At 47.0% G+C, this 16,480-nt stretch overlaps 3 protein-coding genes across 3 annotated transcripts; 2 read left to right on the plus strand and 1 right to left on the minus strand.

The window, feature by feature from the left end:
- Positions 1-1,405: 1,405 nt before the first annotated feature.
- Positions 1,406-3,390, plus strand: UA08_06693 (hypothetical protein; the record flags this gene model as incomplete). The annotated part of the gene is made up of 6 exons (XM_020268999.1): positions 1,406-1,507; positions 1,602-1,699; positions 1,763-1,928; positions 1,977-2,383; positions 2,446-2,784; positions 2,847-3,390. 6 exons carry the CDS (start codon positions 1,406-1,408, stop codon positions 3,388-3,390), a joined length of 1,656 nt encoding a protein of 551 aa, XP_020118128.1.
- A 1,942-nt stretch (positions 3,391-5,332) lies between these two features.
- Positions 5,333-8,612, plus strand: UA08_06694 (hypothetical protein; the record flags this gene model as incomplete). The annotated part of the gene is made up of 5 exons (XM_020269000.1): positions 5,333-5,866; positions 5,937-6,212; positions 6,267-7,418; positions 7,489-7,686; positions 7,749-8,612. The coding sequence occupies 5 exons, from the start codon at positions 5,333-5,335 to the stop codon at positions 8,610-8,612; spliced, it is 3,024 nt and encodes a 1,007-aa protein (XP_020118129.1).
- A 901-nt stretch (positions 8,613-9,513) lies between these two features.
- UA08_06695 (hypothetical protein) lies at positions 9,514-15,315 on the minus strand (the record flags this gene model as incomplete). Its single annotated transcript, XM_020269001.1, has 4 exons — positions 9,514-9,545; positions 9,629-14,856; positions 14,944-15,132; positions 15,203-15,315. The coding sequence occupies 4 exons, from the start codon at positions 15,313-15,315 to the stop codon at positions 9,514-9,516; spliced, it is 5,562 nt and encodes a 1,853-aa protein (XP_020118371.1).
- Positions 15,316-16,480: the final 1,165 nt, after the last annotated feature.

Here is a 16,480-nt window from a genome sequence, read left to right on the forward strand (position 1 = left end):
ATGGAATAATGAAGGTTTACACTGACAACGCAATTGAATTGATCAAAAAGCGTTAGACAGCATATAGGCCTCGGACAACTAAATTGGCATGGGAATCATACGTTGGACATAGTACAGCTCGTTCCACGTCATGCGAGCTGGCCAGAACATCACAATAACGTGAAGACATTCGGGCTGCAATAGGATCGCCCCACTCGACTACCTAGTCAAGCTCGTTATGCTTTTGTTGTCTGACTTCATCAGTTGGAGATTAAGATTACATAGAAAGGAAAGAATTGCGAGAGAATTCCGGCAGACTCGGACATGCAATGCATTTCCTCGGCAGCGCAATCATAGTCAATTGTCCCCGTGGACGGAATGAAGAGGCAGAAATAAAGACATTTTAACTCCAGGATTAGAGAGTTTCTTCATGCAGAATAGACTAGGTAGCCAGGGATGTATAATTCCGGACCTACCTAGGTAACTACTTTGCAGGAAGAGACTGACATTTTGGCCCCCGCTCGGGTTTAAGGACATAAGCAGCTAGCCGGGGACTATATATTAGGGTTTTTTTCTTTTCTTTTTTCTTCTTTTTTTTCATGTCCAAACTAGCACGCTCCATGATGAATAGAGTTATTTCGCCTTTACTTGCTCGGACAGTATTGACAGCAGCTTGGCTGTATATGAAGCACAACAGCAACGTTTTCCTAGTCTCCCCATCATTGATCATACAACTTGTTTACAGGCCAACACGTTTATACAGAAAAATCAGCTGAAATCCGTATCCTTAATCAGCTCTGCAATTAAAAAGCTAGCAAGGTTTCCCCCCAATGTCTATAATACCACGGTAGCATTTCTAATTTGTACATTGGGGCGTAGCTGAATGTGGATTGTTCGAGAGCTATTCTAGACCCTGGACAGCTCTCTGCTTCAGTTAGGGCTTGGCTAATAATATTATGTAGCGGTATTAAAGAACCAACACAATCCTTCGCAAATCCTCCACATCGCCAAATTAACAAGCTGACCTTGCCATACACTAAAGTTACATTGCAACTGTATCAAAGTTATTGGGGCAAGTCGTGGTAGTGTGAAAACTCTTGACCGAATAAACTGCGTATTTGGGACGTTGATCTAGGTCAAGCACGTCTTCAATATTCACATGAACGCATATGATTGGCTTCGCTTTCGGTGTTGCGCGTGCTAGAGTCAACTGTATAGATTCTTCTTGAATATTTCTAATTTTGCTCTTAGCGCTCTTTTCCATAAGCAACGTACCTATAAAGCTTGCTTCTTATCCTACCTAACGCCTCCGACTCTTTTTTCCCTCGATGTTTCCAGATCTATTCCCTTTTTTTGTCGAAAGAGAAGACAAAGCCATTCCAGAAAATTCGAATTTGGTCCAAGGTACTGGAGGTTAGTCTACGCAATGGAATGTATAGCCCCAACATCAGCGCCTTGGATTCCTCCAGAGAGGCTTCAGGAACTGCCCTTTGGAACGGCATATGTCTATCCTGCTGACTCCAAGCACGTAAGTCCAAAACTTGGACCACTGCCTCGTCTCTATATCCTTTTTCTTTTTTTTTTTTTTTTTTTCCCTCTAAGCGTTCTTCTGTTTCATTCAGGGCGTCAGTATATCTTTGCCCACTTGGGAAGCCACTATTTCATATTTCGAAGAAGCCGAAGCTTGGAAAAATAAACACATAGAGTGGTGCTATCCGAGGTATAATTATTTGAGATGTCCTCTTAAAAATGTGCAGTTCTAATCATAAACAATCTTGCTTAGATTCTTCGTTAATCGGCCTATTCGAGAACTCGCGGATGCAGCATTGGAAAGGCTCAACCTTACAAAAGACACAGACATTGCGTATCTTTTATTTCCCACAGAAGCCATCGCCCAGGATTGTGCATGGCATATCGCCAAAGATCACCAGTCCGTCGCCATTGATATCGTACGTTTTAGGAAACCCAAAAATATCTATAATGCAGACACAGCCAAGGTCTTGGACCTTGCCAGCTTCGCCATGGCTATATTCCCCAAAGAAGCCAAGGGGTCCGCCATGATGTTCTGGATTAACGCCGGAGGAGGGTTAACGACTAGACATGCCATGTTCTCCAAGGATTACCTTTGCTATTTAGAGGGCGAATACAGTAACAAAAAGTCTCACATTCAATCACCAAAGCCCATTGACTCGGCTCTGTCGATGCCTTCCTGGATAAACGGAATTGCCTCCACGTCGGTGAATGTCAAGTCGACGATTGCCAAGCTGTCTACGCCAGAGGATGCCGCACAACCTCCGGTGACTGCAGATGATGTGATTTTGTATCCAACTGGGATGAATGCAATATACAATGCCTCGGAAGCTTTGGCATCTCTAGCAAAGACGTCAACTGTCGTAGCCTTTGGGTATGTCCGATACTTTGCTGTGCAATTGATACTGGAAATGGGAAACTAACGCCAAGTACAAGATGGATATACGATGAAACAATCCATAACTTGAAAAATGGCCCCTGGAAAAAGTTCATCGGCTACAAACGGGGAACAGAGCAGGACTTGGAGGACCTCACGAACCGTCTCAAGGCTGGTGAGCGTATTGGCGCATTGTTCTGCGAACTGCCTAGCAATGTTTTCCTGTCATCGCCCCCTTTGCATCGGTTACGGGAGCTCGCCAACGAATATGGATTCTATATTGCCTGTGATGACACCGTGGCTGGCTTCATCAACCTCGATCCAATGCCCTATGTGGATGTCATGCTGACTAGCTTGACCAAGATTTTCAGCGGAGCGTCGGATGCTACGGGAGGAAGGTAAACACTGATGTTCCATGTCACTGATATATATGCACTGTCTGACAAAATGAGGTATATAGTGTGATTGTAAACCCAGCCTCACGGGATCACAACTCTATCAAGGCGGCTATACAAGCTCGATATGAACACGCATGTGTTTTCCCCCTCGACACCGAAACACTTCACTATAACAGTCAATATTTGATCTGGCGCGCTAGAAAATGCAACGAAAACACTCTTGCCGTTGTTCAAATGCTCCATGGCCATCCACTGATCAAGCGACTCAACCACCCCTCGGTTGACGAATCACTGCCTATTTACAAGAGCCTGATGCGCAAGGACGGTGGCTACGGGCACGTCCTTAGCGTGATCTTTCATGACAAGAACGTCGCACATCGGTTCTACGATATCCTGAACCTACCCAAGGGATCCAGTTTCGGTACAAATTTTACCATTGCAGTGCCATTCGCGCTGCTCGTGCACTACTACAACCGAGACAAGGTCGCCGCGCATGGGTTGCCAGAACATATTATACGCTTCAGTATCGGATTGGAGAATGTGGAGGAGATCAAAAGTGTCATCCAGAACGCACTAGAAAAGTGCACAGATCAAACCTGTACCTAGGTATCGATTGAGAATTGTAAAGGTTAGTGAGGTTTTCAATCATGGGACGGCAGGCACCAGTGTCATGTAATGTTGACAGATATGAATTCCACTCTCAATCCGTAGTTGTCGATGAGAAAAGTTGAAAAACGGGTATCTTGGCTGGCTACGGCCAAAGTGCACAAATCCCCTTCCCTAGGTAGACTCCAGCACTGTGATGACTGTAATCGAAACAACAGGAGTGGCCGGATACACCGGGAAGACTGGGGAAAAAAAGATGGGATGGAAGTCGATTCCGAGTACAAAAGACCAAGTACCTCACTCCATCCATCATCGTGAACGAATCGAATCGCAAAGGCTGGACGCGGTTGAGGTCACGTGGTTTTGTGTCTCAATTTTCCCTCCACAATTGTGGCTGAGAGTCCAACTGCGCGCATTCTTCGTTTCCCGGCACCGGCTTGACTTGGATTGTTGGCGAAAGGAGAGACGACGTGCCGCACAAGGTTAGAGTACCGCATTCTTCTTCACCCATGCTATGTTGTCACATACTGACACTTCGCAATGCGCAGCGTACGTACATACCGGTGATAACCTCGTTCTACGCAGTCAAGACCCACCTCCGGAGTCCTCGTCAATTAACTACGGAGCTACCCAAAGTCAATCACACTAGAAATCGACAAATGAATCGCCGTTTCCCCCGTCCTCCTTTCTTCGTGCGTTTGAAGGGGAGTTGACGTACGAGAATCACCCCGGGTTTCCCGGCTGTCTCGGTTCAGGCCATGCCGAACAATCAATGTATATTAAGGGATATAATTACGTATATGAAACCTGTCCTCGAGCTAAGATTGAGCCGCCTTCCAAGGGGATGAGAGGAAAGATGTTCCCTCTTCTGTGTTTATGGGAAATCTTGTACAAGGCTGTTGAAGTTGGCAACCCGAGTGGGCTCGTTAGCCATTGGGGGATGGTATGTAATATTTCATGCCAGGCAGTGGCAGGCACGTAAATTTACGTATTTGCTGTTGACAATTAATAATAATAATAATAGGGACAGCGAGCCCCGTAAGTGCTATATGTTGATCCATTCCATCACATTCCAACCACCTATTACTATTCTCTGCTCTTTCACAGCCACAGTAATCCGCTTGACGTAGTTGGTTGTATCTCGCTACCATGAATTGGGCTGTGTTTCCAGCACCACACGTAAGCCGACAAGGAACGGAGTTACTCCGTTATAGAGAAGATGTACATACATACTTAAGACGAGTCTCCGCAACGACGACACCGGACACTAACTACCTAGCTAGGTAGCCTGGCAGCTGTCAGGCTCAGATCGTCCGTATCTAAGATAGATAATCGTACCATTTGTCATTTATGTAGTTATACGTAGTTAGTACAAGTCGACTAAGTTCGTAATGTGCTTCGAAAGCGAATAGGCTGGCCTGGCCTAGAGCCGGTAGCTCGCTAGTCCGCACTCGGTTAGCACAGCGCAGCCTAAGGCAGCCCCGGCAAGTCTGGGACTTTCTCTGTGCTGCTCCCGCCTTCTCCTGCCTCTGCCTGCCTGCGTGCCTGCCTGCCTGCCTGCCCTATACGCATACCTTCAAATTCTCTCTCTCTCTCTCTCTCTCTCGCTTCCTCTCTGCTCTCTGCCCTCCCACCCTTCCACGCTCTATTCCACCACCATCCACCCCCTCTGACTTATTGTGATACCCCTTTTCCTTTTATTCTTCTGCTTCCTTTCTTTCCATTCCTCCACTCAATCCTTCTTATCCCGTCCTGTTCTTCTTTTCCGCTGCTCTTTCGTCATATTCCCGGCCCTGCTCCCCTCAGCCGTTCGCTTCTCTGTCCGCTTCCCTTCACGCCTCAACAAATCGTGTTCTCCCTTTTTTTTCTTCTATTTTCCCAAGCCGGTATCCGACTGCTGGGAAATTAGAAGAATCAAAGCCTACCGTCCCGCTCTGGCAGCATGCACAAAATCTCCAACTTCACCGGTCAAGCTCGTCATGGCTGGGAACGGATGACGCCCGCCTTTGGGATGTCGCGCCCTCACGCCGACATCCATGCCGCTTCTCAGCCCCTACGACGTCCGCATGGTACTCCGGCCCTAACGCCTCCAACCGCCGTCGATCCCACGGTCAATCTCTCCTTCAACGTGCCCTTCTCGTCGTATCTGTCCGGCCCAGATGTCGAGGATGTCCTCCATGCGAGTCCTGGTGCTCTGCAGCGCTGGATCTTTCCCGAAGGCACCCCCGAAGGCACCCCTATCCACAACCTGCCCGTACACGTCAGTCATGTTGAGACTCTTCGGAAACTATGCCGCACCGTCAGTGAGACGAGTGGTGGTAGACTCGAGGCTGTCGTGACAACCTCTGAGCCCAAGTCTCTGCCTTCCGTGCAACGCCGCCACCAAGCTCTCGTTACTAATGTCTGCCTCTCGGGTGATGGGGAGACCGTTCGCAAGATGAGAGCCAAGATTTTGAACGAGACTCCCATTTCTTTGGTAAGTAGTGCTTGCCTGTTGTAATACGAGCCATGTGTCACTAACTAATATCCTTCTTTTCTGCATGTAGCGATGTGCAAACGTCGATGTTGACATGCATCTGATAATGGACACGTCAACAAAGGGTATTCGTGTTAACGTCCTGGAGCACCTGGACACTCTGGCTCAGTACACTGGTGCCGACATCTTTCTCCTCAGCCCCAAGATGGTTGACGCCGACAGTGCCGTCGTCTCCTCATATGGGGCCGACAATGGCTTGGATAACCGCTTTCGGGTTGCTATCTACGGAGATATGGAGAGTGTGGAGCATGCCAAAACACGCTTGCTCATCATGATTGATCAAATTGTATGTATCTTCTTCCGGCTCCTTTACTAGGATAAGGACGCTGACATTTCCTAGCTGAAACGACACGTGGATGCCATGAAACTCGAATTGACAATGCATACCCTCGTCTGCGGTCGCACTCGGAAGAATATCAAGCTGATCGAAGCTGTCACCGACACCGCAATCTATTTTCCACCACCATTTCCTCGTATCTTTGGCTATACGCCACCTGGTGCTCACCGACGAAGCGAGGATGAAGTCTACATCACCGGCGAAAGCATGGAGAATATCGCAAGAGCCAAGCAAAAGCTACACGAGCTTGTTTTGGGGGTTAAGATTTATGTCAAAGACGTCGTCTTGTCCTCTAGCAAGATCGACAACATTCTGTTGGACCGTTTGGACAAAGTTCGGAAAGTCATGGAAGCTAATGGCTCTTACGTTCTGTTCCCACAACTGGGCAGCCAGCGTGGCCTTGTGCGCATTCAGGGAACTGAGGTTTTGCATGTTGAGCGCACCGTGCGCGAGATTATGGCCTTGGCCGGTCAATTCTACAGCGCTTCCTGGTGGATCATCATGTCGGATGCGAATCAAGGAGGCATCCGCTCTCCATCTCCCCATGAAGTCAGGCCTATGCTATCGGATATTTGCATCAATTCCGATGCCGACGTGAGCTTCGAGAATATGACCTTCTCCATCAATGGATCTGATGACGCTGTCAAGGCCGCGATGAATGTCATCTATCAGATCCCATTTGTCAAACGCTGCCCATATCAAATCCGCGTCAAGATTGAACTCGCCAACGAGCACAAGGAATTTGTGAGCGGCAAGAAGAACGGCAAAATCAATAAGATTATGGGCCAGAGCAATGTCCAGATCATCTTTGATGGATTCAATGAATACAATTTCTACATTGATGTCTGTGGTACTCAGTATGATGCTACCAAAAACGGTCTGGATTTGGTGGAGCAAGAGATGCCGGCATCTATCTCCTTCCATGTACCGGATCAGTATCATAAACGAATCATCGGCATTGGTGGTCAACATATTCAACGCATCATGAAGAAGTATTCCGTGTTTGTCAAATTCTCCAATGCGATGGATCGTGGCGGTATCGGCAAGGAGGATGACGATGTCAAGGTCGACAATGTGATTTGCCGAACCCCGGCAAGGAATGCACAGAGCTTGGATCTTGTGAAGCAGGAAATCATGGACATGGTCGAGAAAGTTGTACGTTGTTTTCCCTCTGTATCCACTCGATTGAGACGCCGTGTAAATTCCATTCTAACGCTCTTCTTAGGACGCCGAATATGTCTCCGAAACAGTCCTCATCAACCGCCTTTACCACCGCGAACTCCTGACTCGTATCCGTGAAATCGAAGAGCTTGAGAAAAAGTGGAACTGCAAGATTGAATTTCCAAGTACCGAGCTCGCGAGTGATGTGGTGACTATTTCAGGCCCCGAATATCAGGTCCCCCAAGCGGTTGATGCCTTCCTGGTAAGATTCTTAATAAAGTTGAAAACATTAGATGCTTATAACTTACGCCTTATTTTCTGCAGGGAATGGTACCTGAAAATCATGAATTGTCTTTCCAGAGCTCAGCAGAATTGAGAGAATTTTTCAAGTCTGCAGAGTTTGCTGACGATGTTCGTGGGAAGCTAAAGGACCAGTACGAGGTCGATGCTGCTGTTGATATGGCTGCCGAGCTCCCCAAATCTGGAGCCGAAAATGGGACTTCATCTCCAGTTCCTCCGGAGGATCGGGTTGTACTTGGATATACTCGAAACAATGCCGGAGGACTAAAGGACGCGATAGATTTCTTGATTTCGCGTCTGGTCGCTCATGGACTCGATGCTACGACAGTCAAGGGCGCTATCCCGCGTCCAAAGTCTGATTCTTTTGAAGAGTCTCTTCCATTCTTCGACTCCAAATTATTGCAGCACGCTCCGGCCCCTCTTGTGACAGACTCGCCAACTCGGCCTAGTTTCGGCGACGATGCCAGCGAACGCGGATCCATTTTCGAAAGACTTCGCAAGCCCGGAAGCATTTCGTCGTTTTCTTCGTTTATCGGCCGTAAAAACCACGCCGCATCGCCCGCATCCTTCTTCAAACACGCGTCTAGTAACGCGTCCAAGGCATCTTTGATTTCCATGGAATCCCGCGACAGTGGTTATCGGAACCCATGGAATGACTCGGGCGTTAACCTGCCTGAGGAAGATATTCACCATGTGGGTAGTTCCCACAGCCATAATAGTAGCAGCAGCAATGGCTGGCCAGCTCGCTTCGACATGAAATTTCCGTTTGGCACCGCGCCTGGTGACATTACTCCTAAACATGATCTGCGCGCTTCTTTCGATTCTGGTCGTCCCAGTACTTCCAATTCTACTTCTGGATACCCGGCCCCGATTGGGCCACCTCGTTGAAAGTATAATAATATACATTGAAGAAAAAAGAAAGAATTATATCCATGCCGAGATACCAATTTGCAGCAATATACCCCGCTACGCTACGCTATGTCATGCTTTTGTTATTTTTCTCTTTGAGATTTTATCCATGTTTCTTTGTCATGTTGTGTGAAATGTTTTTAGTGTGCTCATTTGCCTCTTGATACCACCAAAGCAAAAAAGGTTTTTTTTTTTTTTCTTTTTCATTTTCCTTGTTCGGTATGAAATGAATGAATTTGATAGGACGGATAGGAATGGTTATATGGAGTGAAGAGGTAGAATAGGCGATATATTTTATGAAAACGAAAAAGAGGGAAACGAAAAATTAAACGAAGATGGCGAGGGTATGCAAACGTTTTGGACTCGAACAACTTAATTTAAAAAATGAACCAAATGATTTTCGGCTTGGTTAGGTAGGTAGTTTGATTACAACAAACCCTTCAATTGACTGTCTAAGATTCCGTCATTTCTAAAAGTAAAAAATTATTCAATGATCCTTGGATGTTTCTGTTAGGCTACTGTAGTCGGGACTGTTTATATTCTAATGGATTCGTACTTTAGCAATCTTAAATCTGGCCATCATGATGTTATATTGTAAGAACCCGGTTGGGTATGATAATTAACTAATCTAGTATTCATACAATAGAGAAAAAGGAAGTACAAAAAAGGGGGGTTATGCCACATCAGATAGAGAACAGACGGTAGAATGCTAATAAATACCCTTTTTCAACTTGTATAAAGAAAAGCCCATTGAGAAAAAAGCAAGAATCATAAAACTCCATGTGATGAGAGAAGACGAAGACATAAACAGACAGTTATGCTTCGTTATCCTTTTCTATGCGTGTTAAATTGTCAACGAGAAGAAAAAAAGGTGTCAAGATCAAAGTTGACCTGAGAGAACTGCTTCGGTTGCTGGAAGAGAGCAGAAACAGAAGTCATTAGTCAGAATCTTTTTTAAAGGAGGAAGTTTGTTCGTTGGAGTCTTAAAAACTTACCGGAACTGATATATGCGCGTTTCGCATCTAGATTTACTCCAAATCGTTTTTCAAGCTCGATCTTAACAGCCTTCTTCGTTATTGACATCAAGTCCGCCGTGCGCAAAATCTCCCGGATCTCTGCGAGGATAGCATCATCGCTTGGCAAACCACTGAGATCACTCAGCTCATAATTGGCGCCACCTAGCATCTCAGACGGTGCAACTGACATGCGCGATTCATATCGAGAAGCTAGATCAAGTTGTGACATTGGTCGAGACGCAGGGTATCCATATTCGGTAGCAGCTGGGTGATAGGATTTCGTGCCATAAGAGTAGCCTGATACCTCGGAGCGGGAGTCGTCAACGCGAGATTGAGCCTCCCATAGCTCAACTTGATATTCTTCCCATCTCTTCTTCGGAATTGAATCTGGATCAAATTTGCCTTCGTCGGAAATGACAACCTTCTTGCCCTTTTCACCTGTCACGACACGAGTATTACCCCAACTGAAGTCGTCCATATGCCAGAAGGAGTATAGAGGCAAAGCAAGAGAAAATACAGGCGTTGCAAGAATGTAAATGAACATCCAACCAATCATATCCCACTTCCGCCGAAGAAGGAAAATAATTGCCTGGAGACCATAGATGGCTCCAAGAATAATGAAGGCAGTGATAGGTACGTAAGATGTATCAATGCAAATCCATACGATGAGGTAAACAATGTATGCCATTGTCACTGGTTGGATAACCGTACTCATCAAATCCATGAGCACCATGAAGCGCATACCAAAACAGCAGAAACCGCACATTTGTTCCATAGGAGCCAGTTCAACCATATTGTGTACGGTGGAGTTAATCCATCTTCGACGCTGGGACAAGAACACTGCCCAACTCTCGGGGGCGATGGTCCATGCGTGGGATCGAAAGTTGAATTTGGTCTTATATGTCGGATGAAATTTGAGGAGAAGCGTGGTAAGGTAACGATCTTCACCTAGATGTAGCAGGTTTTTCATATGGAGAGTGTCGACGCGAATTTCCGAATAGTGCTCCACTATTTCTTTGCTCACAAATAGTGGTTTACCGCTGTCTGCAGACCTGATGCGATACATGGTGAAACAACCGGGCAAGCAAGTGACGGAGCCGAATAAACTCTCAAAAGCCTTGGTGAGGTTGTGAGAAATGTAGTATTCATAGACCTGAATCATAGTGACCATGGATTTTTTCGCATTACCCAGAGCAGTCTCTCCACACAGGCCAAGAATGCGGGTGTCCGAAAGGAAAGCAGACACCATTCGAGTCGCGGAATCGGGGGCTACAACTGTATCGGCGTCGACTTGCAATATGAACTCATAAAATGTGGGGTTGACGCCGATGATGTTGCGAATTTGATGATATATTTCCAGCTCCATGGGGCTCATAGGAAGATTGTAGTGTATGCGATTGAGGAAGCGCATCAAGATCATTTGTGAGTCTCGCTTGCCACGGTTACCCGGTCGAGATACCTCAGATGGCTTTCCAACCTTCACTACAACCAAAAACGGGACGATATGACCTTGCACTTCGTAGAGACCGGAGTAGACTTTGCCCATATTATGCTGCTTCATGCCCTCGCCAAGACTTTCAAAACTCAAGGGTTCGGGATCGACAGTGTCAGGGACACCCAGAATGTCTAAAACTATTCTCGGTGTTGGCCGATCGTTTCCTTGTCCAATGATCATGCCATCACATATGACAACGAGTAATTTACGCTTGTCATCATACTTCATGCGAGCCATTGAGTCCATGGCACGACGGAGAGACTCTTCGTCTTCGGTATAGGCGGGGACTTGACAAATAATGAACTTGTCCAGGTTTTCAGGCATATTCTTCCTACCGAACTGAAGAGCAGCCAGGAACCTCGCCAGGATGACTGCAGCGATGACAAGTGTGATAGCAAGGATGAAGTAATCAGCAAATTGGCATTGCACTGAATTCCGAGTGTCCACTTTGCCAATGAAAAACAAATTATCCATGCATAGTTGCATGCGCTGGCGCAAAGCAGGTTCCATATTGAGATCATTGAAGTACTTGGTAAGGTCTTGACCAGATCTCCCTGAAAACATATCTACAATGTCCTGGTCCATAAAATTAGTGTCCACACCAGATGGAGTCGTATCATTCGGGCCAAGGGTGCGGCGACCTCCCGCAATGTAGTCAGTGAAGTCATACACGTTGCCGTTTATGCTACCCAAAGAACGAGAGTCCTTGTCTGCTAGCTTTTTCATGTAACCCGAAGTGTAGCCGACGTAGCCTTTCTTATAAGAGCCCTTGAGCATGATCATTTGTTCGGCGAACCAATCTGGACGATAGTCATTGGTAAAGTAGCGAAAATCGTGATACTGAGCATTAGTATCTGTCGTGCTGCTTGTAGTGCTTGAGGCACTCGAATTAACCGGAGTGTAATTGAGCAGTACGCTGGGATCTACGGAGCCGGAGACTCCTTGACAGAGAGCCGAGACTTGAACTGGAAAGAGAGACGTAGCGTCGACTCCAGCATATTTATCCAGTGCAGTTGTAGATATGATACCCTTCGGGTAGTGGTTAGGAACGAAGGCGGCGAGATCAAACACAATACCGCGTATGGCAATGAGGGAATTTTCGCCGTCTTTGCCATTATGGGACGAGAGGTTATCTGCATCATAGACGTCTTGCCGAGGACAGAGTACTCGTGGAAACCCAAGAACGATAAACGCTGCGGTGCAACAGGAAAGCCAGATAATTAGGTTAATGGCCAATTTCTCGCGCCACGCCAAACGAACATCTTTTCTCTTCATTCTTCCAAAAAGTCTGATGCAGAAATCGGGAATGAAGAATGTGAGGGAGTACACCATGAAGAGCCAGCGCTTGCGACTACTTGAGACTGGCACAATGTCGACTTCTTCCAATTGCCGTTCCTTACTCTTCTCTGCCATCTGCTCCCGAGTTTCCAAGTTTTTGAACATATCCCCGGAATTGAAAGCTGATGCACCAGCGTCAGATCGACCGTCAACATCGCGACTTCCAAAGTAGCCTCCCTGTTTCGTTTCATCTCCGTAAATAAACGCGCCACTTGGGCTGTTCTCTCCTGAGTTAACAAGCCGAACCTTAGAGTCATTATGGTATCCTTGGCCTTGGAGCATCCCATCACCATCATTGGACAAATTAGCATGATATGTGGGAAGCACTCGCTCGCCTAGCTTAGCAATGTCGGCCCAACATCGTTCGCTGAGAAAGACGCCCGTGCTTCCAACGCGTGCTTCGTTTCCAGGCCATTTCCTTTCGTCTAGTACGAGCTCGGCTTTTTCACGATCACTTCCAACCACAATTGTCTCAGCTTCAGCCATTCCTAGAAATTCAGCAAAGGGGAGGAAGACACTGAAGTCAGCATTGCGCAATCGTTGGCTGATCTCAGCAATTCCAAATGTTTGCACCTGCATGCGGACGCATTTGCTGTCGAATTGGTTGGCGATTCGTCTATCATTAGGCTTTAGACAGAAGACAAAATAAGGATTGATATTGGGTGCAGTTAAACACTGTTTGATAACATCCAGCGAGGCTAGAAATTGACCAGCAGCTCCTTGGTAATCTGACCCTGTGCCGTTTGTCTTTTTGCGGGATGTGACACCGGCCTTACTGCTTCCATTATGACTGTCACTGTCGCCATCATCGTTGCTGGACCGAGTACCGAATGGGTTCAGCCTGGAAGGTGGACTAATCTTACGGCGCGCCATACTGGGCATGCGCATTGGCTTTGAGCTCACTTGCGCCTGGACCACGGCGGTCTTCTCCTTGGGGTGGGTAATTTTCTGCAAAACGGACTGCCCGAAAAGTTCACTAACAAAGTCACTTCTTGTAGTACTGATAAGATTTATCAGGTCCCCCGATATGACCTCTCCATTCTCTTCGATTAAGCCATTGACGGGATAATCAATTTCGCCTGCGAAATGCCTAACAGTAAACGTGGCGCTTGTGCTGGGAGTGACAAAATTGCTCCCGGGCATCTTAGTTTCGCTGTCCCCAACTGAAATGGCGGGATTCTTATTCTCGAATCGTTTCTTTAGGCTCTCGAGCATTTGCAAGTCAGATTTTCCTCGCCTTGTCTGGTCATCGACAATAGCAAGCAAGCCATGTCCAGACTTTAATAGGCCTCTAACGGCATCGGAGTTGTCAAAGTAACTTGTCGCCGGCACACTGACTTCTTCACTCTCCAGACGATCAGCTTTGCTTGAGAAAAAGCTTTGTAAACAATAGTTATACAACGATTCGACGGCTGCATTGTTAAGAAGCTGATCAAGCGTGGAGCCGTAGGAGGACTGAGAGAAGCCAGGGAAATCGATGATGGAGACGGTATTGCCAACGCTATCCTCCGCAGCACAGATTCTTTGATTGATATTTTCGATGACGTAGGCCACTAACAAAGAGTAGAGCGTTCTTGCGAGCTCATCGGCATTCTGCCGAGCACCACGAGGATCGAGCATCACCGTTACACGTTCACGGTGGATGGTTTTCGACTTATGGCGGAGGCTCACAGCCAAATCCTCCGTGCCAAGGCCTAGAAATGCAGCAATACATTCCAAAACTTCCTTGTTCTTGACCATCGTAACCGTCTCTCCACCCTCGTGGGAGTAACCACCACTTTCCTCCGCACCTGTCGTGGTGTTTTGACCGGTGACAAATTCAAGTTGACCAATATGAAGAATGGTGGCCAGAATTTGGCAGATTTCGGCGATTTCACTACGTGGAAACTCTAGTTTCCGCAAGGCTGTTTTGAAGTGCTGAAAACCTTCTGCATCATTGATACCAACCTTCAGCTGAGTTGGATGGCCAAGGTATCGCCATCGTTTTTGATTAGTCCCTGATCCGGCATGTATACCAGATGTTTCGAGCCCCAGGTGAGCCTTCTCTGCTTCACTGGTTCCGGCCAACAGATAATATAATATGTGAATGCTGCGTTCACCCGTGGGAACTGAAGTGATGCGGCTCCTTTCCAAGCGATGATCAAGAATTTTACCTCCAATCAAAGTTGGATTATTCGACGATGGATCGTACTGAAGTTCAAAAAACAAGCCTGCCTTGGACGCGGTCGGGGTGGTGACGGATTTTGTAGTGGTGAGGCTGTCGAACACAAAGGCGGCTAATGATAGTTTCGTCGATAGTGGTGTCGAAGAGAACGATAGAAGGGAGGACAAAAGGTGCGAGCGAACCGTTGTCTTCCCGGAGCCTGTTTCACCTCTACACCATACAACATAACTGTTAGACAAATCTTGAATGATATTTACAGCAAGTAGGAGTGCTATGTTTGGCGTCTATGCAACTCACAAGAAAACAACCGCCTGATTCTCGCCACGGGCTCCTAAACGAGTCAAAGCTCGCCGGGCTAGGTCTTCAGCTTCGCCCATGGCGCTTCCTTCCTTTCCTCCATCAGGCCCTTTGGTTGAGGAGGTATAAGTGTTCAGGCATATCAAGGCCTGCGATGACAGACGCGCTGTGGGTAAAGAAACATGAAACCTATGTTAAGATGAGAGCATTAGACCAGAACCTTCTGTGTTTGACCAACGAAGGTGGGAAAAGAAAATACCTGCTCGCCAAATGGGATGTTAAATGTGTATCCGATTGCAGATGTGCAGGCAGTGAAGGTAGCGAGGACTGTGTATGGGAGGGGGTGCTCCCGGAAAATGAATTGAGGGCCATATCGCTGGTCGATCGACCGATTGAAGAAGTGAAAATATTATAAAGTTTCGTACGCAGCAGTAAACGTTGCTATCGCAGATAATGACCAGAAAATAAACAGTGGCCCCAGATAATTTTTTCCCCTACAAAGCGAGAGACAAGGGACGCATTATTCTCGCTCTCCTGAGTCGAACTCGGTGGTGGTCGACCAACTAGAGAATCGAGAGCCGTCGTCGAAAGATGTCTTTATGCGCGAAAAACGAGAGCGTGAACGGAGAGTGTGGAAGAACGCTGTGGACGAGGCAGCCAGAGAAAAAGGAAACGAGAAAACGATGGTTTGTAACGAGTGTCGCAAAGTGGTGGCAGTGGAATGCAGGGAGAGATCAAGATCTCCCTGAAAGGAAAGAACTCGCCGTGCGGAGTTGACTGTAAGCAAAGTGTGCGCTGTATGGTAACTACAGTTTCTTCCTTTTGTTGACACCAATACCATACCGCATACGTCAATTACGCAGGGATGGCCAATCACAGCTGATATAAATGCCACTGGGCCGGCGGTACGGTAACTCGGGGTTCCGCACCCACTAAATTACATAGTGCGGATCGTCGATACTGGAACGGGACTAGCGGCGCCTCCTTGTGAGACCCGTCCAATAGTCGCTAATAATTTCTCTTCCCATGTCAGACATGGCTGAAGCCTGAAGCTTTTCCCATGCTGCTGTGCTGCAGCAACGTGTTGTCCGCCTATTCTTAGCAGTCGATCAAGAAGAATCTGACGTGAGCTTGGACGATAAAAATAGCTGACTGATCTTTATGTAGCTAGTTAGTTAGTTGGATAGATTGTATGTCATTATTAACTATGTCTTGGCTCTTCAGCACAGGCGAGTTTTGCTCCTACTCCAGGACGACCAATCACAGTCTTGTTTTTCCTGGCTTCGTTTACACTTTGCCCCTGGAATGTCAGACATTATCTTCGGCGAAGATAGTCTGAATTATATACTCTAGTAAAGTCATGGGCTATTCTGCTAGTCTCCTGATGGCGAAGGTGCAGGTTCCCCTTATTAAGGCACTACGTAAATTTTGCACATAAAGCATCTAGACTCTTTCTTGGGTCGTGTGGGGATGGGCGGAAAGCTAATCGATGAGGCTCGCCGCTAGTGGGTGGTCGCCGCTAATTGGTTGAGGGCAA

Source organism: Talaromyces atroroseus (genome assembly GCF_001907595.1).
Source record: "Talaromyces atroroseus strain IBT 11181 chromosome Unknown scaffold_9, whole genome shotgun sequence".
NCBI classification, from domain to species: Eukaryota; Fungi; Ascomycota; class Eurotiomycetes; order Eurotiales; family Trichocomaceae; genus Talaromyces; species Talaromyces atroroseus.